This window comes from Myotis lucifugus, unplaced genomic scaffold (assembly GCF_000147115.1).
Source record: "Myotis lucifugus unplaced genomic scaffold, Myoluc2.0 scaffold_113, whole genome shotgun sequence".
Taxonomy (NCBI): domain Eukaryota; kingdom Metazoa; phylum Chordata; class Mammalia; order Chiroptera; family Vespertilionidae; genus Myotis; species Myotis lucifugus.
In genome coordinates this window covers 3,318,664-3,346,496 of record NW_005871161.1, presented here as the reverse complement: position 1 = coordinate 3,346,496, position 27,833 = coordinate 3,318,664, and the positions used below count along the sequence as shown (strand labels likewise).

The window sequence follows — 27,833 nt, the reverse complement described above, 5'->3', positions numbered from 1 at the left end:
AGAGATATTTACAGAGCCTGATTCACGCCAAACACTCTGGAAAAGTGTTCCCTGTTGCCTAATTTGAAGGTCATGGCTAAATGATAGAGGCAGTCCAAAAAGCGTAAGTAGTTGTGAAACATGGGGTTTGGGGAGCGGATCTCCCCCCTTGCAGGTTCTTGCCTCACAGAGTTTGAAGAATAAAATTGTCAGACTAAAAGGGTGGACATTTATTGGAAGCAAATACAAACTCCCGCATAGGGAGGGGTTCCCAAGGGGGTAACCGACTAAGCCCCTTTTTCTAAGGTCTTAAAGGCTGGAAGTTCTTTATCTATGCTTCCTTCTAATTGGACCCCTTCCCCATTTTATGACCCTGTGCTTTCCTAATTGGTCACTCTTTTGCAGGATACCAGTTTCAAAGTCCAAAACCCACATGGTGCTCCTTTCTTTATCTCCCCCTTATCTTGCAACATTCCTCTATCTCCTGTGAAAATACGTCTCCCTCCTCCAGGTATCTGTTGACATTTCTCTATCCTCTGTGAAAATATGTTAAGCATTTTGGCAGCTTGGACCCTCTTTATTCCCTAAAACCTGCCTGTTTTGTCTCTAAAATGCCTTTCAGTCGGATCAGACTGCCAGATTCTTTCAAAGCAGCTGTCACTTGACAACAGTGATGGTAAATTGCACTGGCTATTTTATCTGCCTAGAGTACTTTTCACAAAATTGGCTGTTTCCCCTTCTTTAGGACTCAGTCCCCCTGTCATCTTCTCAATGATTTCTGTCCTAACTACACCAAGTAAAGCAGCCTTCCCTCAAGCTCTGTCCTATCGCAATCACTCTTCAACAGAATACCTTTTGTTTGCTTTACAGCATTATCACTACTTGAAAAATATTTTCTTTATTAATTTAGTATTTACTCTTTTTTACTTCTTTTTTTAAATATATTTTATTGATTTTTTGCAGAGAGGAAGGGAGAGGGATAGAGAGAAACATCGATGAGAGAGTAACATCGATCAGCTGCCTCCCGCACACCCCCCACTGGGGATGTGCCCGCAACCAAGGTACATGCCCCTGACGGGAATCGAACCCAGGACCCTTCAGTCTGCAGGCCGACATTCTATTCACTGAGCCAAACCGGCTAGGGCTCTTTTTACTTCTTAAGAGAGGAGCCAGCTCTCTCTAAAGAACCATTGTCCTTCATGTGACAAATACCTGCTGATGTGTCTGAATCTGGGTATTAACTGTTGGGTAGAACAGATAAGACCCTTGCCCTCGGGTATTTTATGGTGCAGTGGGGAAAACAACTAGTTAGGCAAAGAGATGTAAAATTATAACTGATAAGTGCTAGAAAGGAGAGAAACCTAGGCGATGAGAGCTTGTAATGAAAAATCTAATTTAGTTAAACAGATTGAAACCTCTGAGGAAGAGACTTGAGCTAAGATTTAAAACTAGAGTAGATACTAAGGGAAGAGTCTAAGCTGAGAGAACAGCTCTGTAGAAAGACCATGTGACAAGAGGGAAGATGATGTAGAGGAGGGACGGAAAGAAGTCTGTGTAGCTGAAACACAGGAGCTGGGGGTAGCAAGATATAAGAACAGTTATTGAGATCTGCATGGGCTAGAATATGTGAGGGTTGGAGGGTTATGACTTTATGCTGAGCAAAATAAAATCATTGAATAATGTGGGTGTATGAGTGTGTTTGTGAGTGTGTTCATAGGAGAGTAATCATCAGATTTGTGGTTAGTAGAGATGATTGTGACTAATCTGCAGAGGACATTCAAACAAGGAGTTCAGAAAAAGTCAATGTAGATGCCATAGCAGTATCCCTCAGGAGAAAATATGAAAGTTTTGATTCAGGTAGTGCTGGTGGCTGGTGGGAAAGAAAATACAGATCCAAGAAATATAAAAAACTAAAATTGAAAGGACTTCATGTTGAAATGGCTACTTTGTGAGCTGATAAATGGTGTAGCCATTCTCTGAGAGAGGAGGAACTACAAGGAGATATTGTGAGGTAGTAGATGATGAACTTGGCATTGATGTATTCAGTTGAAAGATGTCATTGGGAGTTTGTATAAACTATGACTCTTTATATTTCTTGAATTTCTATAAGTTAGAAGTTTATCTGTACTCCATTCAATCTGAACAGTTATTTCCCATCATTTATTTTTAATACCAAAATAGAATTCTGCAGTTTTGTTTCCTATAACCCTGACTTCTACATTAGGTATGAAGCAACAAGTAGCCCTAAATTCTAGCTAGAGGAATTTTACTCTAGTGAAAATCAATGAATTGACTGTTGCTGGTTTTATAGATAAAGGATATAGGGCCAATAACTCAGAACCTGCTATCAAAACCATATCTGAAAAAAATGGGTGAAATCTCAATATATAATTTCACATAACCCAAGCAGAAATTGTCAAAACCTTTTACATTTAATATGGACATCCTAGCCAAGTTAAATAATATTCTATGATATCCTATATAATAAAAGCCTAATATGCAAATAGACCAAATGGCAGAATGACCAGTCACTATGATGTGCACTGACCACCAGGGGGCAGACGCTCAACACAGGAGTTGCCCCCAGCCCACAGATCCCAGGCCAGCCAAGGCGGGTGCCAGCCGGGATCCCCTGATCACCCTGCTGATCATCCCACAGATTGGCCCTGATCACTGGCCAGGACTAGGGCCCCTACCCATGCATGAATTTCGTGCACCAGGCCTCTAGTCAGATTATAATGATCATAGAATGGTCATCTCAAGTCATTCAGAGTTATAACATCCCTCTAACATATTTGGCCTTCACTGTTTATTGTCTACCCAATAAGGCAACAGAAAAAGGCTACATAGATGTCATAGCAATATACCTCAGGAGACATTGTAACTAAAGTAACACAGTTATGTTATTTTAGTTACAATGTTTAGTTATGGTGAGACCTCTGTGTGAGGTACTTTTTAAAGACAGTGCTAAAGTGTCAAGACTGTAGGAAAATCGCATTAGAAGTAATCAACTAGACTTTACCTAGAAAACATTGTTTTCTTTATTTAAATCATCTCCATTCTGTAGAAATTCTGGGATAGCACACAGGAATACTTTCAATTTTTAAATCATTGTATGAGTTTACATTAACATTACTTTTCAGGAAGATTCCTTATATTCTCATCTATTGATCTATCCTCATATGTCTATGTGTGTATGTATTAACCACCATAAAATGCTTAATAACTATATATGGTCATGATAATATATTAATTCAAAGCCTTTGTAAAATTCATCAGCTTTACCCGGTAACTTTTAGCAAAAGTAACACTATTCTAAACTGTAAAAGGTAAAAGCAACAATTTTGATACTTTTGGGAAATTTATCAAATAACCTAAACAAGCAACCTATTCCCACATACACCAAATCTTCTCTCTATATAAAATCCTAATATGCAAATAGACCAAACGGCAGAACAACCAAACAACCAGTTGCTGTGACGTGCGCTGACCACCAGGGGGGCGTGCGCAGAACTTGGCAGGAGTTGGCAGCAGGCAGCAGAGCACAGAACATGGCAGGCGTTGGCTGTGGCGGGATGGTGGAGCAGGTGAGCGGGGGTGCCAGACCAAGGGGCGAGTCTCTGGTGGTTACTGAAAATTGTTTGCTCCCATGCGCCGCAGTCCCACCGGGGGCTCATACCTGCTGCCAGCACTGAAGCCACCGCTCACACCCACTGCTGGTGCCCGGCGCTGGCCATGATTGCTTGGCGCCATCAGCGGGTGCAAGAGGCAGCTGCTGGCCCCTATCTCCCCTCAGAGCTTCTCTACCTCCCCCTGCTCCTGAGGGGTGATTGGGGCCGGCAGCTGCCTCTCGCACCCGCTGCCAGTAACGGCCATGCTCGCACCCACTGCCAGCACTGGCCCCGCTCGCACCCACAGCCGGTGCCGAAACCACCGCTTGCACCCGCTGCCAGTTCCTGGTACCGGTTTCAATCGCTCAGCACTGTCAGCGCGTGGGAGCGGTGGCGGGAGCGGTGCTGCCGGCAGAGAGGGGACTAGGGGGCGCAGCAGGAGGAGGGCCTGGTGGGGGCGTGGAGAATGGGCCGAGACCCACCCCTGTGCCCACCGCAGCTTCGCGGCCCACAGTTCCTTTCAAGGTGCACGAATTTGTGCCCTGGGCCCCTAGTTGTTAAATAAAAATGAATTTGTTTATAATCTTAAAGCAAAAACAAATAATACTAAAATTTACCATTTTGCTTTACCATATTTTTCTCTAAATTTAGAAAAAGTCCATCTTCAATTAATGTAATTTAATGTTAGACTAAAGCCAAGTGAAATATATAGTCCAAAACTTTAACTGGCCTCTACAAATATATAAAATTTATAAATGCAAACAACCAAAAAAAAACAAACAATGATGTGTAAACAATGATATGCTCTTGGCCCAATGATATTTGAGTCTCCTTCATTGACTACAAAGTGATAGATGGTCACAACATTGCAGGAATGCATTTCCCAGTTAGAAAGAGAAGTAAGTGGTCAGGAGTGCCCATTGCTGAAAACAGTCTTGATATTTATCATGGTTATGTGATGGGATAAGAAGACAGTTGGACAATAAACAATCATGTATACTCTACAGGATGTTTAATGCAACATCAGCCCTGAAACACCATATTGGTTATCTACCTCTGAGTGAGTTCATCATCCCTAATTTCTAAGCATTTATCATCTTACATTGAAAAATATTTGCAAGCAGTATACAGAAACTTTTAAATTGAAACTCCTTAAATATTACCTAATATTGAGGAAAATAGGAAATACTCAAACTAATGTAGGATATATTCACATCCAGAAAATTTATTCCAGTGCTCCTTTTTAAATACATTTCATTACTTTCTAATTATACACAAAATTTGCTTGCATTAGAAAATTAGAATTACAGAAATATATGAATAAGGAAATGAAAACCACCCATAATCCTACCTCCAAAAATAGCCACTGTTACTATCTATATATATAAAAGGCTACTATGTAAAGTGTCCCTTCAGGAGTTCAACAGGGAGAACAGGAGTTTGATTGCTCGCTATAACATGCGCTGACCACCAGGGGTGGTGCAGAACATGGTGGGCGACCAGCAGCAGCAGCAGGGAGCTGAGGGAACGAGGGAAGGAGGAGGTGGGGAAGCGGAGAGGCAGGGAGGCGGGAGGAACCTCGAGGTGGTGGTGCATGGGTGGCAAGGGAAGGAGGTGGGGAGGCGAGGGGGGTGTGTAAGCGCATGGTGGCGGCTCACAGGGAGGCGAGGGAACCTGATCGGCCCTGATCACAAGCCAGGCCTAGGGATCCTACCCATGCACGAATTTCATGCACTGAGCCTCTAGTTTTGTTATATTGCCTTTCAATCGTATCCATATATATTTTTAATACAACTAAAATCATCCATATATAGATTATTTTACAGTTTTCACTTAACATAGTGGATAATTTCCTGTGTTGTTAAATATTGCTAAAATTATAAATTTTAAAGTCTACACAATGAACAGTTGGTGAGATGTATAGCAATGTGTCAAAGAGGTAATATATTTATGGGTGTGTTTGCTATTTTCAATGCTCATGATTAAAAATAAAATTTTTGCACCTCTTCTACACATTTGAATCCAGTGACCTTTAAACCATTTTATTAGGTATCAATGCTTCTGTTTTAAGGTATAATAAATAATTCAACAAACATAAAGAGAGTCTAAAATTTTTTTTAATTGAAAATAATTAAATTTTTGGAAACATAATATGGATAATGAAAAGACTGCTACAGTTAAAGACTAACTGCTTTAAAGGGGCACATATTTTTTAAACCATGCTTTTCTAATATTCTCTGTGAAGCTGATGCTACTCACGACAGTAATTTTAGTATTGAAGAAAATGCCTGAACTTGTATGGTGGCTGCTGTAATCTTGCCTAATAAATGAGATCTCTGGCCGGTTTTTGTCTTTTTGCAATGGAGAAGCGTTATCTAGAATAACTTGAGAGCTGACGGGTCTTGTTCACATTTGAGGCACCTCAGCAGGTGGAGTCATTTTGATTGTCAGAATCAACAGTTAGTGCTGTATAAAATACAGTTGTTACAACTATGTCATTAGATTGCAATACAAAGATGGTTAGTTGAGAAAAGCTTATCTGTAAGTTAAGCTGTCTTTATAGTCCAAGTACAGTAAAAAATAAGTAAAACACTTACCTAGATCATTCAAATCAATGTACTTGATAAAGAGAGTAAAGAATACATCTTTTTGAAAATTGTCTCCCTTTGATTTTAAAAAGTATCAATACTTGATTCTATTTTAAACTCATATTAGAAAATTGATCAAAACTTCGGTTTTAATATCAGAATCTATGAACGCCATCATTATTTATTTTTATTCCGTTTAGTGGCTGGTCATCAGTGTTAGTATCAGCCATTGTCTAAAGACAAAATAAATACTTTTAAAAAACTAGTGGGACTAACCTAGGTTGTTTAAGACAGCAACTAGATAACTGTGATTTGTTTCCTAAAGGTATTAATAAAAAAATCATTTAGAACCTTGCCTCTGATTCCCAATCTATCCCTCCTAAACATTAATAAAAAATTACATTTTTTACTAATATGGTATATGACTTTTCAATCACACTTTAGTGATAGAATGAGAGAAAGTGCTCATGATCTGACTTATGGTTAATTAACTAGAATAGGGAGCAATTTTCCCTCTCTATCTCATAATTATGCTTTATATCAAAGCCTACACCATCCTCAAGAAACAATTTTATCTTATTGGTTAAGAATTACTACCTGCATTGTTTCATTCACTGCTAGTAAGTAAGAGATACCCTTATCAGAAAAGGCTGTAACTTACCCACTAACAGACAGTTCTTTTCTTATTTCACTTGAGAGCACAGGTTCAGAATGAAAAAAGGATTTCAACCACCAGGTGGATTCTGCCATTTCAGGTAACCCTATCAAATAAAATATATATTACTTCCTTATCAACAAAATTTTTATATATATTTTTATTGATTTCAGACAGAGAGGAAAGGAGAGGGAGAGAGAGAGAAATATCAATAAGAGAGTCATTGATGGGCTGCCTCCTGCACACCCCCTACTGGGGATTGAGCCCACAACCCAGGTGTATGCCCTTGATGGGAATCGAACCCAGGACCCTTCAGTCCTCAGTCCAACACTCTATCCATTGAGCCAAACTGGCTAGGACCTTATCAAAATTTTGAGAGATTACAAACAGAAAAATAATGAGAGTGATGCTGATAAGAAATAAACTAAATACCTTGAAGAGGTTTGTCTTCATCTATGAAATTAACAGTGTCAGAGCTAACTGAAGAAATACTGGCCTCTACAAAAGAAACAATAATGAATGAACAAATACATAACAAGCAAACAAATACATATTTATCTCTAAACTCTCGAGTAATTTGGTTTGACATTATTTACTTCTAGCTCATACATTTATGAATTTAAAAATTAAGTAAATTATCAATCAATTACAAAATCTTCCAGAATAATAAGGCTTATTACATTTTTTACTAGTATGGTATATTCCTTTCAGTGGTGAACATTCTCTTTCCACAGATATAGATATAGAATTTAAAATATAAGTGCTATAAAATTTAAAATGTTAGGAAATACAAAATCAAGAATGAATGTTATTTTATTGCATTAGAAATATTACATGTGTATATATTTAAATAGCATACAAAGGCTATCATATTTAGAAATAAAGGAGTTATTTTTTAAAAAAATAAACAGTATTTGTATTTGAAACATATAAGTCTTTTAAAATATCTGAATATAAAAATAACTTCTGTGGCTGTAATAACAAAAAATAAATGGGCATAGCTTAATCTTGTTGTAAAAAGGATAAATCAATAGATATTTCCAACACAGAGTTAAAAGCATCTGGAAATAAGATTGTTTTTTTACATGTTTCTGGCATCTTTTCAACAAATGATAAGTTTTTTATTAAATATACTTTTATTGATTTCAGAGAGGAAGGGAGAGTGAGAGAGAAAGAAACATCAATGATGAGAGAGAATCATTGATTGGCTGCCTCCTGCACGCCCCCGGCTGGGGATTGAGCACACAACCCAGGCATGTGCCCTTGACTGGAATCGAACCTGGGACCCCTCAGTCCACAGGCTGACGCTCTATCCACTGAGCCAAACCAGCCAGGGCGATACGTTGGTTTTAAAGTGATCATTTTATTTAATGAAATTTCTGGATTTAAGAAGCTACAATTTTCTATTGAGCTATAAATACAGATGGATAAAAATAAAACTGTCATGATAGATGCTAACCTATTATCCATAGCAGCAAAGTAGAAATTAGAAAATCCACGAAGCATAGTTATGATATCCCTTCTATTCTAAAAACTGAATATTTTATTTTTTAAAAATTATTGGTTTTTAAAGTATTGAAATTAAACATTATTTTGAAATATAAGCTGATCACTTATTTATGTGTTAGTGGCCTTATCGATACCATATAACATAGTTAAAGAAATGAGCCTTCCTTGATAATACTGATTTGGAGAAGTCTCCAATGAATTCTACTCCTTTGTCCTTCACTGTCACATCAGTCTTCCTTCACCGTAAAATGACCAGGATACAATACATGGGTTACTAATACCCTTCAGACATCACTTCATACCATATTCTCTAGGGGTCCTCTAGTGATGATATTACTTACTTCGATAATACTGATTTTTGGCCAGAAGGCAACCAACTGAAGGTACCGATGCCATTGCTATCCCCGTGAGCAAGCGCCAGACACTGTGAGCAGCAGTCTGAGTAACAGAGACAGGGAAAGAGAGGTTGACATCAATAACATTCTTTTTTCTTTTTTCCACATGAATATTTTTTGCAAAACAACTTAAATTTAATACCATGTAATAAATATCTGATTAAAAAATGGAAAGTTCACACAAAATTATAATCAAATATACTGTAATTAAAAAATGTAATCAATGCAGGTATTTATTTGGAAAAGTAAGAGAAAAGTTTGCATCCAACTACAAACAATGCCCACAACTAATTTTGTCTGAAATAAACCTAACCTAAAGGTAAAAGAAAACATACGAACACAGCCATGATCTAGTCACTTACCTATTTCTTTTATCCAATTTATTCTTTTAAAATAAATGTGATTCTAAAGTTTTCTCAGAAAATGCATAATTTAAAACAATTTGTAGTGATCCATGATAGACTGTGTTGCCCCAGAAGGCCCTGGGGCACTGTGGGGTGTCTGGGACCCCTGAGCACACCTTATATTTAGAAGGATGAAACCTGAGCTGTGGGTGAAGGGAGGCAAGGTGGGCACACAGCCAGCCAGAGGCAGCGTGGGGAAGCTCTCGTCCTGTTTGCTCTTGATCATGTCAGTGTGCCAAGTGGGGCTGCCTGCAGTGTGGACAGACTTGGCTCAGACATTGTTTTGCCCTTGCCCTCTGTCAGGTCACAGCTATGATTGCTGCTTTCTATAGGGAAGGAGGTAGTAGCCACCTATCCTCTCAGCATTAGTTACAATCACACATTCTGCTGGGCTCCATATGGGGCACAACAGACAGGCTGCAGGCCAGCTCGGGGATTGGGCATGCCCACAAACACATGATGCAAGACAGAGTCACAGGATCACAGAAAACAGTGAAGAACATGAAACACGGAAGTCTTTGTGGGAAGGGACATGTACTGTAGAACCTGACGGACCATGAGTTAAGAATTCTAGTGGGGATGATACAAGAAATGGCAATCATGGGTATAGGGAAATTGCATGACTTTATCACATATCAATGTTACTTATTGATACAAAAGCTAATGTTCCAATTTTACTAATTTCCTTATATAAACTATTCTGCCATTTTATAGACTTAGTTTACTGGTGGATCAAATGTGGCTCCTCTTTACATTGAGGGGATTCTCAATTGCTCTTTCAGTTTATTTGGTGGCTCAGTTTAGCCAAGCTTAAATTAATACTGGTAATGCAGCATTACTATAAAATTACCCATGTCAGCTAGTTCAAATTTATTCAGAACATTTCTTCCAGTATGCCATTAAACATCTACTCCACCTGGTATGGCTCCTTTATGTTGCCAGTGTTATTTACTTCTGCCTTTTTTTTTCTTAATTAGTTTAGCAGGAGTTCCCCCCCCCACCCCCGCTATTAAATTCTTTTTAAGAACTAGTTAGTCCTTTCTTTCGTTTCTTGATTATATATTTCATTATTTCCTGTCTTGATTTTATTCTTCCTTTTACTTACTTTAGAGTTATTCTTACCGTTATTTATTTTAAAATAATTTGTAACTGCCATTATGACATCTCTGGAGCAGTTGGATTAGTTAGGCATGCTTTTCTTTTTTCAATATGTATAAATGATTGAACTATCCTTTTCATTTGATAACTTACCTAAATAGTTGGTCTCGTGGGAGAGAGAGAAGATTTAATTCATTCTTTGAAATAGTTTTTTTAAAAATGGATGTTAGTACACTTAAACCAGGGGAAAGCCCCTAGACTAAAAATCTACCTCTTTAAGAAAGAGACTGGTCACTCTAGTCTGGTAATTAATAGAGTTTATTAAGGAAAGCTTACATCTGAGGCATGTCTTGGGCAGCTACAAGATGAAATGGATCCCCACACCGCTTGGCAGGCACCAGAGAATTATACTGTGTAAAGGGTCATTGGGGTGGTAGTCATGGGTATGAGTACGTGAATGCTATCAGGTATGGAAAGTACTTTACGTGCTTGCCCAGGTCAGGACAATAACCTGTTCCAGGAACCAGCACACAGCAGGAGGCAAAAGAGTGGTGTTGATTTCTGTCAGGATGATCATCAAGTATGATCAGACAGTCTCTAAAGGGGTTTGCAGAAAGCAACCTCCATTCTGTCCCGGGTTCAGCTCCTGGGACAGACAATGGTCACATCCTCCTCAATGGCTTTCTGTATATCTTCTATTATAATAAAAGCATAATATGCTCATTAGACTAGACGTCCTTCCGAACGAAGCCAGGGCTGTGAGGGAAGCCCCGGTCCCAGGTGCCAGAGGGAAGCCGGTGCAGGAAGCCAGGGGAAGGAAGGCCTACTCTTCCACGAATTTTATGCATTGGGCCTCTAGTTTGAGAATAATAAATATTCTTTTATTTATTGCATACAATCATGTGGGTCCATTAGATCTTATTACTTAATTTTGTTAAATAATGCTTAATCCACCAGTTTCTAGTGTGATTGTATCATCTAATTCTATTAATTTTCATCTTATATTTGAAGCTATGTGCGTACAAATAATGATTGTCATACCTTCTCTGTAGGTTTTTATCAGCATTAACACTTTTGCCCTAGATTCTAATAGATTTAATATTAATACTGGTGCACAAGTTTTTTTAAAAAGTACTGACATGGTATACAATTTTGCATCTCTTTATTTTTAATTCACTGTATTATTTCATTTTAGAAATTACTTATAAGTACCCTTATCTGTATTATTTTTCCTAATGTTACTTGCAAACACACACTTTTTAAAAATATGGGTTTAATCCATTAGCATTTACTGGAATTAATCATATATTTGAATTTTTTCTATTATCTTATTTTGTGGTTTCAATGTAACCACATTTCTTTTTATGTAGACCTTTCTCCTCCCTTCTAGAAATAATATATTGTATTTTCTTCTTTTATTTTTTTTATTCTTTGGGTATTTTTATTTTTATTACCATAGCTACTCAACTTTAAGTCTTTTAATAAGTCTATTCTGCAGTTGTACTGGATTTGCCTAAGTATAGAATTTGCCTTATTAATCCTGTATTATACTCAGAATGTACATTTCACCCACAGGCTCATCTTCCTTTTCCCTTTGGAGAATTCTCAGTTATTTTTCCTTCAAATGTTGCTTTTACACAGTATTAATGAGATCTTCCTACTCTAATTCATTACAAACGCACATTTACATCAGTTGGTACAAACAGTGAATGTGCTTACACATTTGCAGATTAGTTGAAGAGGCTAATGTTTACCTGATTGTTTTCTGATTCATGTTTTTTATTCAACATCTAACTGTTAGAATCGGTTACAACCTCATCTTTAGTGTCTTTTGTCCCAGAATTGAGTTATGCTAACATTTCTGTTTGACTATAACAAGAAGGGAGTGAATGCTCAGCTGTGATGACGTACTTCAAGCCATCATGGGAGATGGAGCTATCATTCACGTGTCTCATCAGACAAGTTGCAAGATGCTCCCAAGTGACACCTCATTACCTGTATGCACGTAGCTTCAAGAGAGAACATCAGACTGAAGGCGTGAGTACTAAGTAAAACCAACTGCAACTTTTATGGCAGGTGATCTCTTTATCACATATAAGATACTGTTACTCTTTTTAATTTTATTGACATTGAATGAAATAGTAAATACATATCAGGTTGCTGTTTTGTAGAGCATGGAAATTCATGGCAAGAAAAATGGTTAAGCTCGAGATAATTCATTATGACCTTGTATTGTCATAGACAATTCGCCGATTGAGCAGTATAAGAAGATCAATTTCTTACTGTCCTGGAAGGCTTCAACTGTCTAGATCTAATTTCAATCTATAGTTATAAATACAAGATGTCAGGTATTTGAAATATGTAGTAATATCCAGACCAGTAAAAGTATCATGTTAAGTATAGATTGGTCACCTGTAGTAACTAACACTGCAAATGAACTTGTGTACCAGGTGCTTTTAAAGGCATGGCAGTCTGCATTAAACCACTTTCATTTAATAATTGTTTTAGGTAAAATTACCAATGAATATCTCTGGGCCTCTACACCCAATATGTAAAATGGGAATAATAATATCTTACTTTATTTGGGATCCAATCCAGTCCCAAAATATATAATTCAATTGCTTGTTTAAGTTTTAAATTTCTTTGGGTTACAAATAGTCTATTAGTCAATTGTCGTGGTTGTATACAACAGAAACCAATTCCCTCCAGAAGGAGAGAGAAGAGTGGACAGACAGTTCATAAAATCAATAGGAAACACAGCTCGATCTGAAAAGCAAAATCATCCAATGAGACCCCAAGAGCCTATATGCAGTTGCCTGGTCAATCACTTGAGTGGTGATTGGGGGGAGGTGCAGTCAAACTGAGCTTCCCTGTGGCACAAGGAGCTGAAATCGCCACAACCTCACATTCCACGAGCTGGGCTACTGGCTTCCCGGGACAATTCCTCTAAAAAGTCGGCACCCCAAATATAGTCTGCCTTTAAAAAAAAAACACAGCCCTAACCGGTTTGGCTCCGTGGATAGAGTGTTGGCCTGTGGACTGAGGGGTCCCGGGTTTGATTCTGGTCAAGGGCATGTACCTTGGTTGGGGGCATATCCCCAGTGGGGGGTGTGCAGGAGGCAGCTAATCGATGTTTCTCTCTCATCAATGTTTCTGACTCTCTATCCCTCTCTCTTCCTCTCTGTAAAAAACCATAAAATATATTTTTAAAAAAACAAACAAACAACAAAAAAAACACAGCTTCTTATTGATTTTAGAGAGGGTGGGGGGGAGAAACATCTGTGCTGCTTCTTGCACACCCCCTACCGGGGATTAAGCCTGTAATCCAAGCATGTGCCCTGACCAGGAATTGAACCAAAGACCACTCGGTGCATGGGGTGAGGCTCAACCAACTGAGCCACACCAGCCAGGGCTACGTTTGCCTTCTAACATGCAGTCTGTTTAGTTCTCCACTGAGAAAGTTGTATCACCCTATAAGAAGGGAGAATCATAAGAATGAAGTATTACAGCACATTTGCCAGAAAAGCCTGCCCTGTGTGCCTCCTGGGGGAATATGGGAATCTGGGGTTTAGAGTGCTTTCTTTTGTTGAACTCTGGCTCATAAGCTTTCCCAATAAATCCTGTGTTTCAGCGGATACTATGAAGTACTATGCATGCCGTCCTGAAAGCTGCTGCGCTTCTGGGGAGCTACCCAAAAGGAACCAGAGTTAGAATACAGCAGGAACCAAGTACGCTCGAGCAGGTAGGCACCCACTCAGGACACACCCAGGGAGAATACGAGGAAGATGCTGCTGTCAGATATGACCAATCCTCCAGTCCAAAGCTCCCAGTGGAACCGATCTCATTGGCTAACCCTCAGTCAGCTTATATGTAGCTACATAGTTAGAGGGCACATCCTTGTAGCAACTATTGCTAATTGTTCTTCAGGATCAATTCTTTCCTTTTCTTTTGAATTTGGTGAGCATAGTCCATTCAACCAGAGACTACATGTCTCAGCCTCCCTTCTAGCTAGGAATTGGCAAGGGCCAGTGAAATGTGTGAAGTATGTGGTTCATCTTTAAGGTCATGAATATTTAAAGACCAATCCACTTGCCTGAACTTCCTGCCAGAAGTAAGTGGTCAGAGCTCATGGATGGGACAGCTGTTCTTACATAAGAATGAAATAAAGTTCTCTTTTGAGACATTGTGTTCTAATCTGGTTACACAGCCTAGCCTGCACTCTGACCGTGAAAATCACTCTGACTTCCATAACGAGAGGTGCAAATTGCAGGATCCCCCAAAGAAAATGGGTGCCCAGATGCTGGATTGCTAGGAGCAAAAGCTGATGTCACCGTCATGTTCCAGTGTCCTGATTTCTGACATGTACCTTTTGCTTCAGTGAACAGTCTAGCCATTTTCTTCAACTTGTGTCCTTAGTCACTACCACCATGTGCCCTTACTTACATTGTTTACCTGACTTACACATCTTTCTCTTCTCTCTTTCTTGATCCCTTTGAAGCAAAGAACTAAGCTCAGTGCCTTCCTCATTTCTGTATTACTCTTGAATGAAAAAAAATGAGACAGTTGCCCACTATGGAAATAGTCAAACATTATAAAAATCAGCCCCAGTTTTTATCTTCTCTCCTCTGACCCACATCTTCCCTCACCAGTTTCCAAACATTAATCACAATATAAAACATTGTTTGATCACTAGTAACAAGCACTGGTTTTGATTCTTGCGGTTTTACCCACAGGTCACCTCCACACCATCTGGAAAGCCATCATGAAGGTGAGTAACAACTTTGGTAGACAAATCTATAAGAACAGTAAAAAGGCTCATTTATAGACTGGGGAGAAGACAGGTTCCCTCCCTGTGCAAAGACCATTTCTCAGAAGGTTCTCCTTTCAGGAGTCTCTCCGTTGCCATTTTTTAAGTTACTGTTAATGTTTTCCTACTTTTGGCAAAGCATCTAAATTAGCATCGTAACTGGCTGAACTCCTCATGAAATTGACATCCCACATTTTCTAGGTCCTGCAGGCAGAGTCTGGAGAGCTTGTGAGGAACCCCCAACAATTATTTCACCAAATAAATTTTCTTTCTTAAATGCTGAGATATTTAGGTAAGCAAGTGCATTGAAAGTAATAAATATGCTAGAGCCAAAATGATTTTACTACAAATTTCTCTTGGTTTTATGATTTTAAACATAGATAAGTGTTCATAATTATCAACGATAGTGTTTCTGGCTTGTTAATCTTATGCCTGCTGAGTTAGATACTTACTTTTGACAAGGATCAATGACCATTTGGAGACCTGTGAAAAAGTTTGGAAACATGGATGCATTTTGTCCTTCATGTCTTCCATAGTACCTATAAAAGCAAAGAAAAATTCATGGAATTATTTTCATTTTAAAAATTTCAGATTGCTTTTAAATGTCAGGTCAAACTCCCAAACATTTTTCTTTCCCTTAATCTAATCACATCCATTTCCCCATAAATCCTCAGTCTAAATATGAAATGGTTGCGTATTTTGATATTCCTCAAGATCTTAATCTGAAATTCATAGTCTATCTGATCATCTGATTGCAGGTGTCTCGGCTCTCTGTTATCTAGGAAACAGATAAATTTTCATAGTTGTTAGGTTTCTCTCTGGAGGTAGAGGGAGAAGGGCAAGTAGAAAAAGAGTGAGGGAAGAATTTGAGACAGATTAAACTGCGATGAACTTGCCTCAGCGGATTGTATAAAGAGCTCTGAAAATAAAATGGTCCTCTGAGTTGTCTGAAAGGAGGCAAGGGATCAGGCCATGGTCACTTAAATCAACTACTTCCCCTTCTGACAGATTTCTTAGACGTCAGCTACAACCTTCTAAGAGTGAGCATTCCTCATAGTCAGGGATGAGCACCTTTGTTCTTAGACGTCAGCTACAACCTTCTAAGAGTGAGCATTCCTCATAGTCAGGGATGAGCACCTTTGTTCTTAGACGTCAGCTACAACCTTCTAAGAGTGAGCATTCCTCATAGTCAGGGATGAGCACCTTTGTTCTTAGACGTCAGCTACAACCTTCTAAGAGTGAGCATTCCTCATAGTCAGGGATGAGCACCTTTGTCCAAAGGGGAATCTTGGCAGCACAGTCAGGTCCCCACAGCCCACCCCTTGCAATGACTAAAATCAAATGCTTTGAACAGTAAGTCCATCCTGTTTTGGGAAACTTATGTGGAGACTCAAGTAAGTTTCTTTTCGTGGGAAACTTACAAGAAGAAGGTGCGCGAGATGAAGTGTAATTCCTGCCACTGCAGCTGGGCTTGTGTCCCATCAGATAGCCATCCTCTCCACCCTTGACTGTGCATCTTCTCTTTCCCTTACCCTTGGCTCACACCACTGCTGGCCCAGTGCTTTATCAGAAGGACTGACCTGAATCTTCATCTTGATTTTTTTTGAGCCAGTGATCATTATGCCCTTCTTACACTTGAGGGTGTTTGTGTGGGAAAGGCACATTCTCAGGAAGGCCTATGTTTATCTCTGCACCTTGGCTGGCTCCTGGGAACTGAGCTCCCGGAGTGTTCTGTCCCATCAGACTGTTTTGCGTTCCAGAGTTCTGGAGTCCGTCTGTCCCAGCTGTCTAGATGGTTTATCCTGACAATGTGATTGATGGTGATCTGGAGCGGATCAGGCGAGTGTTCTGGAGTAAGATGATTTGGGAGGTTAAGATTTCTTTAAGGCTCTCTGTTACAGAAACTAACCCATTGTCTTTCTTTTCTGGCCCCTTCTGTTATGAAGAGAGGAAAAAACCTTTCTAAGTTAGGTAATTTTTTTTTTTTAGATATCCCATTGTAAGCAATGTGCTAAGTGTAAAAAATGAAGCTAAGGGAGATAAAATTCTTCAATCTTTGTCTTTGGTATTCTGAATGCATTTAAGCAGTAATTAAAACAGTTTTGTTTAAATGCACATTTAATATGCTCAGTAAGATTGATGAAATACCTTCAGAAGCTGATCTTTTACCTTTTGGTTTCCAAGATGACATAGGCATTGATTAACGTGGGAATCTTTCACTGTCCTCATCTCTCACATATTCCAGATGAGGATGCCGAGCAACCAAAGAATGTCTGAACACAGAATTTGAACAATAGATCATAGAATCACAAATTTTAATATTTTATGTCATTTAATTATAAATTGTCAGTCTTTTTAATAAGACTGTTTATTTCACAGAATTAAAACTAAATGTAATCCAGATTTCTGAATTGAAAATTGGATAACAAAGGTCCCAAGTTATATATGAGTTTGAGTTAATCACACAAACCACTACAGATTTCTTCTTTTTTTAAATTTTTTAAAACATTTTTTTTTAAAATTTCAGAGAGGAAGGGAGAGGGAAAGAGAGAGAGAAACATCAATGATTTAGAATCATTGATTGGCTGCCTCCTGCAGGCCCCCTGCTGGGATCAAGCCTGCAACTTAGGCATATGCCCTTGACCAGAATCGAACCTGGGGCCCTTCAGTCCGCAGGCTGACGCTCTATCCACTGAGCAAAACCAGCTAGGGCTACAGATTTCCTTGTATTTATTTTCCACATGCATACTTTTCATTTGCATCTGTTGGTAATGACATTCAGGAGCCATCCATTTATTTCTGGATTTTGTCTAAATGTGCCGGGGTAAGTAAGATGTCATGCATCTCCTTGATGTCTTGATTTTATATTATGCAAACAGGGCCTTTAAAATGTAAGCATTCTCCAAAATATCATATATAGGAATCTTTACATTCTTGTGTGCACTTGAAAAACATGACACATCATACCACTTGTTACCAATGTAATCAAATTAATGGTTTCTTTTTACTTTAAAATTAATCTCTTGTACATTAGGCATCTGTGTAAGATCATGAACCATTTGCAGTCTTTTCAGCAGATCCCCAGGAGAATAAGTCTACTGGAGCTGGGTTACTGGAGTATATAATAATAGTAGAGGATGTGAAGGGCTTTCTTCAGCAAACTTCATTAAAACTAACTCCCCTTGATCATTAAAATATAGTTCACCTTTGTAGCAGCTTTTTCTGGCAAATGTAGACCTTTTGTGAAGTGTCCTACACTATGATATATTTTATTTCAGATTTTATTTAGAATTGCTAACAAAATTAGCAGTACTTATGCTATTAGCACATACTATGACTGTAAATTCTCTGATATTATTTTATGAGATATAGTCTGTAGTGAGTTTAAAGTAAATATAACAGAATCCACTCTTTCATATCTAATGAGAATACTCCAAAGAGTTTGTTTTAACTTTTAGTTAATTACATTTTCCATACAAGACATGAAGTGTTTATTTTATTTCAATGAATATTTATGAAAGTTTATTGTTCAAAATTCAAAAGCCTTCATTAAGACTCATGAAATATAAATATTTCATCAAAAACTGAGATCATAAAATGAAACACTTTATAATTCTTTCTAGAGCTACATACCATAAGGAATGTCCATGAATTAAAACCACGCATAAATGTTGGTAAGCATTAGTATTTTTTCCTTCAAAACATATATTACAAATGCTTACTTAGAATCAACAATACTTTAAATATCACCTGTCATTTTGGGGAGCAGTATTAATTTCCTGGTAATTTACACATATGACAAAATCCTTCAAAAAGTTGAGGGCGCCCTTGTTGGTTTGGCTCATTGGATAGAGCATTGGCCTGCGGACTGAAGGGTCCCCAGTTTGATTCTGGTTAAGGGCACATGCCCGCATTGCAGACTTGATCCCCAGTGGGGGGCATGCAGGAGGCAACCGATCAATGATTCTCTGTCATCATTGATGTTTTTATCTCTCTTTCTCTCTGAAATCAATAAAAGTATATTTTTTAAAAAGTTGAGGGAAAAATACAAAGTTCTAATATCAAGTTTATAGGTAATCATTACCATATCCTGAAACAATATTGGGGAACTAATTTTATTATCTAAAAATCAAAGATCCATGCATTATCAGCTGACAGACTAAGTTAGATGAAAACAAATGTTCCAACATGTATTGACGTAATAGTTATTTATAGAGTGGTGACTATGTTTCAGGTGCTGTGCTGCTATTTTTATTACCAAGAATCATGTGGACTCTAATGAAGAATACTAAAGTTTCACTGAGTGTAATATCTCTATGTACAACAGAATGGAAAGGTAAGGATTGAAATCATAAGTTCATTTTCAAATGTTGTTTATCATTCACGAGTATTAGTTTTTTATGGATGTTGTTCTGTAAGTATGGTGAAAACCAATATTCTATCTCTAAATTCTCAATTCTATTGAATAGTTGGGTTGCTTACACACAGATAGTAGTGATCCTCAATCAATTTATTCATTCAAAGAGGGTTTTTTGAATGTGTACTAAATACCCAGGCCTATATTATCCTTGATCTAGTGGACTCTAGTGAGCAAATACATTAATAATGTAATTTCCAGTAGGGAAACACGCTACAAATAGAATAAAGATAACTAAGCAGAAAGAGGGTTAGGGCTGGGAATCTAAATTAGATATGGTCATAAAAACAGCTTCTCTGAGAAGGGTCCATTTGGGCAGAGTTTGGAATGAAGGAGCAAACATACATTATATCAGTGTGAGAAAAATTCCAAACAAGAGCAGTAGGTATGAATGCTCTGAGGTAGGCCAAAGCTTGGCTACAGGAAAAAAAAAAAGCCATTTGTGGATTCTCTCAACCAGGTGAATGAGATGGAGAAAGGGAAGGGGTGATAGGAAGTACAGTCAGAGAAGTGAGTGGAGGTCAGTTTATATGTGCACTTGTAGGTCTTGTAAGAGCTTTGATGTTTTATTTTGAGCACAATGAGGACCTATTTATCGATATTTTATTTATAGAATAGCTATTTATACTTTCAATGGAAGCATGAAATATCTGATTTTCATGTTTGAAAAATGTTTGTAGCTGTTCAATACAATAAAGAGTAAAGTTGGCAAAGTAGAAGCAAGTAGATAAGTTAGGAAGTAATTGCAAATCTCTTAGAGAAAGACAATAGGAGCTTGGAAAAGAAGGATAATGAAAAATTTCATATTTAAAAGGAAGAACTGATAAAATATGCTTATTAGCATTGGGAGAAGATTTAAAAAACAAGAATGACTGCAAGGCTTTCCATCTGAGCAGCTGCTAACGTCATTGACTAAAATGGACTAGACTGACAACAAAATGAGTTTGGTAACTTGTGTGTCAGGAGGTCCTAGTTTGGAAAATTTTGAAATGTCTATCTAGATGTATAAGTAGTCTTATGGGTAGGAGTAAGCAATCTTCCCTACGGTGGAATACGTGTTCTCCCAAATCCAGATACATAACCCACCAAACATTGGCCTTCTTGCTTCGTCCTCTGGGTGTGTAATGACAGCAGCTTAGTTTTAGTCACTGGTGGAATATCCCGAGTGGCTCCTGCCCAGGCTCTTCTTAAGAACTTTCCTGTCTGGCAGGCCCTGGGATCTTCGCTGGATTTACTACCCAGGCCTAGGTGGTCGTGCGCATTGCCACTGCATTCCAACCAGTGCCAGCCTGCTTTTAGGCTTCCAATGGTCTCATAATGTCATCAGTGTCCACATTCCTTCTGACTAAATTAGGACAATAGGCCAGTGAGTTCAGATAACCTTTGGCCGCGCAGTAAACCTAATGGGAATCCTTTCCATGTGAAGGAAAACTACGATCGATTGGCTCTTTCCTGAGATTGAGATAGAGAAGAAAGCATCGGCAAGGTCGGTCCCTGAGTGCCAGCCCCCTTTCGCCTGCTGTATTTTCTGTAGGAGGAGACCATTTCCAGAACTGCTGAGACTATGGGCAGCCTGTCTAAGTATTTTTGTTGTGTAGCTGTTATGGCTTTAACATCAAATTCTGCAATATTTCTTTCTTAATTCTTTATTGTTGAAAGTATTACATATGTCTCCTTTTTCTCCCATTGATCTCTCCCAGCCCACTCCCACCCCCCCCCCCCCACCCCCAGTACAGGCTCTTAACCCTCTACTGTCTGTGCCCGTTGGCTATGCTTATAAGCATGCATACGAGTCAAATTCTACAATATTTTAATGAATTAAGAAGTTCTGGATTGTAGCCTCATTTGTATTTACTCCTAACCAGGGAAATAGAAACCTGCCCAAGAAAATGAATCCTGAGTCATGAAAGCCTCCTGGTAGGTACTTTCTACCTCAGCAATGTAAACTCAGGCAGCTGACCAATGAGGCGTCCCCGTGTGTTTGTGAACAGTTGGTGGCTCAGTTAGATAACCTAGCCATGTAGGCACTTATAAATTCAAGGAAAATGGTAACCACCACAGACAAAGACAAATCCTATCCGACCCAAACCACTTCCGCTAAGGCGGCACTGTTAATGTTTTCATCTGCAGGGATTGCTGCATTTGCCCACTCAAGGAAGGGGCCTGTTAGATTTTCTCCTCTCCTGAAATAAGTTGTTCTAAATTTTAGAGTTTACCCCCTTCAACAATGGTCTAGGACCGTAGTCGGCAAACTGCGGCTCGCCAGCCACATGCGGCTCTTTGGCCCCTTGAGTGTGGCTCTTCCACAAAATACCACGTGCGGGCGCATGTACAGTGCGATTGAAACTTCGTGGCCCATGCGCAGAAGTCGTTTTCGGCCTGGGTGAGTCCATTTTGAAGAAGTACTGTTGATATTTGGCTCTGTTGACTAATGAGTTTGCCGACCACTGGCCTAGGAGATATGGTTGGTGGTATTATATTTCCAGGCCAATCCAAGAGTAACAGAAATTTTTTGAAAAAGAGGATTCATGTTGAGTTCAAGTGTGAAGTCTTGATGTGGCGTCCCGGGAAGAAGCAGTCTGTCTTGGTGCTGGTGACTTTCTTCCTAGTCCATTTAATTTGAACTGAACCAGATGGCAGACGGAGCCTTTTTTCATCGTGAGATGTATATCCCAGGTTCAGGTTACTGGTTTGGCTGCCATCTGGGTACTGAGTAGGACCTGGTAGAGTCCCTTCCAAGGAGATTCAAGGACATTCTTTGTTCTTAATGATTCCAAATCAGAAGAGTGGGAGAAAATTGGACATGTTCATTAGCAGAATTAAAGTCAGGTATTTGAGGAAACTAGAATTGAGGATATAGTACACATTCAAATTCAATAAAACCTCGAAGAGAATGAACATGATTATAAATTATTATATTAAAAGGTGCAAACATGATTTTTCTCTCTATAATTACCCCACATTGTATCAAAGATAATCACGGTAAAACTAATGTGTTTGCATTAAACTTGCCTGATTATTTACATAAGTGTAGCGAGAATAGTGTTTGACCCCACAAACTATTTTTAAGACTGCTTTGCTGGGACGTTTTGTAAGGAATCTCAGATGGCGCTCTTGGGTGCCTCTGGGGTCAGGAAACCAGGTGGTTTCCATCGGTCCCTTAAAGCTGTCTGAGTCTATGCGTCTCTCTCTCAAATATCACATTTCTGTCCGAACCGTAGTAATAGCCAAGGTTTCCAAATGTGCCCTGTTACAAGGAGAACCATCATCTCCAGGTATTTGATCTTAGTAAACCTACAGGGTGTTCTGATCATAAATTTCTAACTGGGCAGGTCATGGTAGGTAGTCACCGTCCGAGGCCTATGACTTTTTGGTAATAAAACCCAGGGTCCTTATAACTTTGATTAAATTTAGTTTTAAATTCCAGCTGATCCTGGCTGAGCTTGGTGAATCATGACTGGGCTCACTTATGCTTCTGTGGTCAGCTGAGTTAGGTGACAGCTCTGCTGATCTTGGGTGAGCTTCGATATCACATGTTAGAGTGAGGACTGGTCCAAGAAGACTTTGGCTGTGACAACTCAGCTCTGCCCAATCTCTCAGCCTCCAGCAGGCTAAGTCAGGCTTGCTTCCATGGAGCTGGTAGGATTTCATGTTCAAGAAAACTCAATCATGCAAGATAAGTAGAGACACTCAAGGGCTTCTTAAACCCTTGAGTTTGCTAACATCCTAATGGCCAAACATCCTAATGGCCATGTTTGCTAACATCCTAATGACATGTTTGCTAACATCCTAATGACATGTTTGCTAACATCCTAATGACATGTTTGCTAACACCCTAATGGCCAAAGCAAAATACACTCTTCGTCCAAAGTCAGAGGTGGGGAAGGGGCTTTAAGTTACAGGATAAGGGCATGAAGAAGGAGAACCCATTAAGCGGGCCCATCAGTGCAATACTGGCTTATCGTTTTCCAAACTCTCCTTCTGACTGTACACCCTACCTAATTTAACCACTGATGGAAATAACATCATTGTCAAGGACAACATCAATGACTACAACAAATAGGCTTCATGGACCACCAACCAGTGTGCTTAGCCTATAAATAACTTCCTTTTTAAAAAAGTTCCTTATTGCCGAAACCGGTTTGGCTCAGTGGATAGAGCGTCGGCCTGCGGACTGGAAGGTCCCAGGTTCGATTCCGGTCAAGGGCATGTACCTGGGTTGCGGGCACATCTCCAGTAGGAGATATGCAGGAGGCGGCTGATCGATGTTTCTCTCTCATCGATGTTTCTGACTCTCTATCTCTCTCCCTTCCTCTCTGTAAAAAATCAATAAAATATATTTAAAAAAAAAAGTTCCTTATTGTTGAAAGTATTGCATATGTCTCATTTTTCCCCATTAACCTCTCCCCACCCGCTCCTGTTCCCCAGCACAGGCCCTCACCCGCCCCCCTTTGTCTGTGTCCATTGGTTATGCTTATATGCATGCATCCAAGTCCTTTGGTTGATCACTTACTCCCTCTCCCCAGCCCTCCTTACCTCCCCTCCCCTACCCTCCCTTGCCTTCCCTGTGAGGTTTGATGGTCCCTTCGATGCTTCTATGACTTTGGATCTATTTTTGTTCATCAGTTTATGTTGTTCATTATATTTCACACATGAGTGAGATCATACGATATTTATCTTTCTCCGACTGGCTTATTTCCCCTAGCACAATGCTCTCCAGGTCCATCCATGCTGTTGCAAATGGTAAGAGTTCTTCCTTTTTATAGCAACGTAGTATTCCATTGTGTAGATGTACCACAGTTTTCTAATCCACTCATCTCCTGATGGGCTCTTAGGCTGTTTTTAAATCTTAGCTATGGTAAATTGTGCTGCTATGAACATAGGGGTGCATATATTCCTTTTGGTTGATGTTTCTGACTTCTTGGGACACATTTCTAGAAGTGGGATTACTGGGTCAAATGGGAGTTCTGTTTTTAATTTTTTGAGGAAACTCCATACTGGTTTCCACAGTGACTGCACCAGTCTGCATTCCCACCAGCAGTGAAGGAGGGTTCCTTTTTCTCCACATCCTCACCAGCACTTGTCGTTTGTTGATTTGTTGATGACAGCCATTCTGACAGGTGTGAGATGGCACCTCATTGTCATTTTGATTTGCATCTCTCGGATAATTAGTGACTTTGAGCATTTTCATATGTCTCTTGTCCTTCTGTATGTCCACCTTCAAAAAGTATATTTAGGTCCTTTGCCCATTTTTTGATTGGATTATTTATCTTCTTTTTGTTAAATTGTATGAGTTCCCTATAAATTTTGGAGATTAAACCCTTATGTGATGTAACATTGGCAAATATGTTCTCCTATACAGTGGACTCTCTTGTTGTTTTGTTGATGGTTTCTTTTGCTGTGCAGAAGCTTTTTATTTTGATGTAGTCCCATTTGTTTATTTTCTCCTCAGTTTCCATTGTCCTAGGCCAGTGATGGCGAACCTTTTGAGCTCGGCGTGTCAGCATTTTGAAAAACCCTAACTTAACTCTGGTGCCGTGTCACATATAGAAATTTTTTGATATTTGCAACCATAGTAAAACAAAGATTTATATATATATTTTTTAATTCTTTATTAGTTAAGGTATTACAGATTTATATTTTTGATATTTATTTTATATATTTAAATGCCATTTAACAAAGAAAAATCAACCAAAAAAATGAGTTCGCGTGTCACCTCTGACACGCGTGTCATAGGTTTGCCATCACTGTCCTAGGAGATGTATCCGTAAACATATTGCTATGAGATATGTCTGATATTTTGCTGCCTATGGATTCTTCTAAGATTTTTATGATTTCCCATCTTACGTTTTAAGTCTTTTATCCATTTTGAGTTTTCTGGGTTAATAAATATTCTTATTTAATTCATAGAACAACTATATAAAGTAGATGCTATTATTATTTCAAGCCAGGTCTTTTAACTCCAAACCCTGTAAGCTTAAGCGTGAGGCCAGTCTTCCTGTAAAAGCAGGTTTGAATTTATGTCTCCGATAGGAACACCTATCATGATGATGGCCTTTTGCTGTACGTTGTTCTCGTCTCCCTGTAAAAACTTTTTGGTGAAAGTTTATGCACCACATCCCTCCTTATATTACAAATTATTTGAATGGCCAAAGAGTGTGTGAATATACAAGCATGTATAAAATTTAAAGGTGCAATGAAAAATATAACTCAGGGGTCATTTCTCAATAATGGCTCACAAATCATTTTGTGCCAAGAACTTAGGCCACTGGAATCTCTCTTGCTCCTCTCACATTATTGCTCAGAAATAACAATAGTGCCATCGTGTGGACATTCTGAGAACAGCACCCTGGGAAGGGATTAGTCTCAAGAGTGCCCTCGTGTGGACACTAGGGTTCTGAGGACAGCATCCTAGTAAGGGATCATCTTCAAATTAGTGTCTGTTTCCTTTGTGAAGACAATAGAGATGGCTAATTAATAAATAACATGTTTTTGTCCTGCCCGGATGGCTCAGTTGGTTGGAATGTAGTCCTATACCAAAAAGGTTATAGGTTCGATTCCTGGTCAGAGCACATACCCAGGTTGTGGGTTCAATCCTCAGTTGGGGTGGTTACAGGAGGCAACTGATAGATGTCTCTCTCTCTCTCTCTCTCTCTCTCCCTTCCTCTCTCTCTAAAAATCAAAAACATACCCTTGGTGAAGATTAAAATAAGTAAATAAATAAATAAAAATGATTTTTAATGTGTCGAAATTGAGGATGCATTCTGACGTATTTCCCACTGCTTTCAGAGGAAGTCTCCTGGAAAGAGACACACCTACTGGTAATTCAGGATAAAAATAACACAGCTACATTTCTGGGAAGGAGCATAAGAATTCGGAGGAAAAACTATTCAGAAAAAAATAATTGGTTTTCTTTCTCTAGAGCCATCCCGGGCTTCCTGGATGCCGGTGTCAGCTCGTTCGCGATAAGGAAGGCTGAGGAAGATGCCGTTATGGTTTAACGTATCTCAAGGGCCAGAATTGGTTTAGAAAGGGCAGAGTGGAAACACATAAAGAGAAGATCATGGGCGAGCGGGAAGCTATCACCTAGCTTTGATGCTGTGCTTTGTGGATGATTCAACTCTGGGTGATAGGGTTGAACAGCTCTGCACCTCCCAGGCCAGAACACTGGCAATGCCAATCCCTTAGCAATGTCCTCAGCGTTGGAAAATCCAAGCAGTGGAGAAAGTGCTCCTCAACCGCGGGCCTGCAGCACCATTGTGAGGTGCAGGTTGTGCAAATGGGCAGGCAACCAGTGACACTGAATCAGAGTTAGTTACAGAGAGCAAACAAGTGTGCATCCTGCATTATACAAGAATGCATCATTCTCTATTTACGCATGTAGTTCTGTTCTCAGACATATTACGAGCCATGCATATGGTATAAAGTTTCCATTCATCCATCTGTTCACAGAAGATATTGAACCAGATAACGTGATAAACTCAAGATACAAACATGGAAAAGAATACGGTCCCTGTCTTCTAGGAATTTACAGGCGAAGGAGAAGAGACAGCAAGAAACTGGTTCTGACTATACTGAAAACCATCTTGAAGGAGGTTTGAAGCATGGCCTTTTGCTCTGTCTAGTTCTGAGTCAGCTGAGAGTCACAGGGGAGAAACACACAGCAACAGGTGGGTGCTATTTGTGATAAAAACTGTTTTGAAGGGCCCAGCCATCTTGGCTCAGTGGTTGAGTGTCAGCCTATGAACCAGGAGGTCACAGTTCAATTCCCAGTCAGGACACATGCCGTGTTGTGGGCTAGATACCCAGTGTGGGGTGTGCAGGAGGCAGCTGGTCAATGATTTTCTCTCATCATTGATGTTTCTATCTCTGAAATCAATAAAAATATATTTTTAAAAAACTGATTGAAGGATGTGGTACCAGATGTGTCACCCAGAGGTCTCACTAAGAACACTTCAGGCCAGAGCTGAACTTACCCACCACATTGGTGTAATGGGACAGCGAAGCTTCCCCCATAGAAAGAAGCGCTTACCACCTGGCGGCGAACAGGCCAGAAAGCAAGTATCCTGCCGACAGTCCAGCTTCCAGGGGTAGAAGAACAGGGAGGGAGAGAACAAACGAGGACGTCATGACACATTTCCTCAGCCCCTCCTCCCAAACCCAGGAATCTGATACCTCACTCTTCCTTCCATGAGATGAAATGAGTGAGGAACTGAGAGAGAGAAGCCAGTTGTCTTTCTTTCCCACTGGTGTCTTCATAGGAAGGACGGAGCCAGATACAGATGAAGGTTCTTCTCTAAAACTGTGGGCTAACCCACAAAGAAAACCTAACCTAAACTGGACTGGAGGGTCAAAGAAAGTTTCTCCATT

At 39.4% G+C, this 27,833-nt stretch overlaps 1 protein-coding gene and 1 long non-coding RNA gene across 2 annotated transcripts; one reads left to right on the top strand and one right to left on the bottom strand.

The window, feature by feature from the left end:
* On the top strand, positions 1-27,319 carry LOC111826951. Its single transcript, XR_002830397.1, has 6 exons — positions 1-103; positions 12,122-12,276; positions 13,871-13,981; positions 14,973-15,007; positions 19,281-19,382; positions 26,386-27,319. It is a non-coding gene; the product is annotated as an uncharacterized LOC111826951 (long non-coding RNA).
* On the bottom strand, positions 5,690-9,259 carry PPDPFL (pancreatic progenitor cell differentiation and proliferation factor like). Its single transcript, XM_006093303.3, has 5 exons — positions 9,100-9,259; positions 8,684-8,780; positions 7,266-7,331; positions 6,840-6,939; positions 5,690-6,056 (listed from the first exon to the last, which is right to left on the bottom strand). Exons 2-5 carry the CDS (start codon positions 8,736-8,738, stop codon positions 6,044-6,046), a joined length of 234 nt encoding a protein of 77 aa, XP_006093365.1. The 5' UTR covers positions 8,739-8,780; positions 9,100-9,259; the 3' UTR covers positions 5,690-6,043.
* Positions 27,320-27,833: the final 514 nt, after the last annotated feature.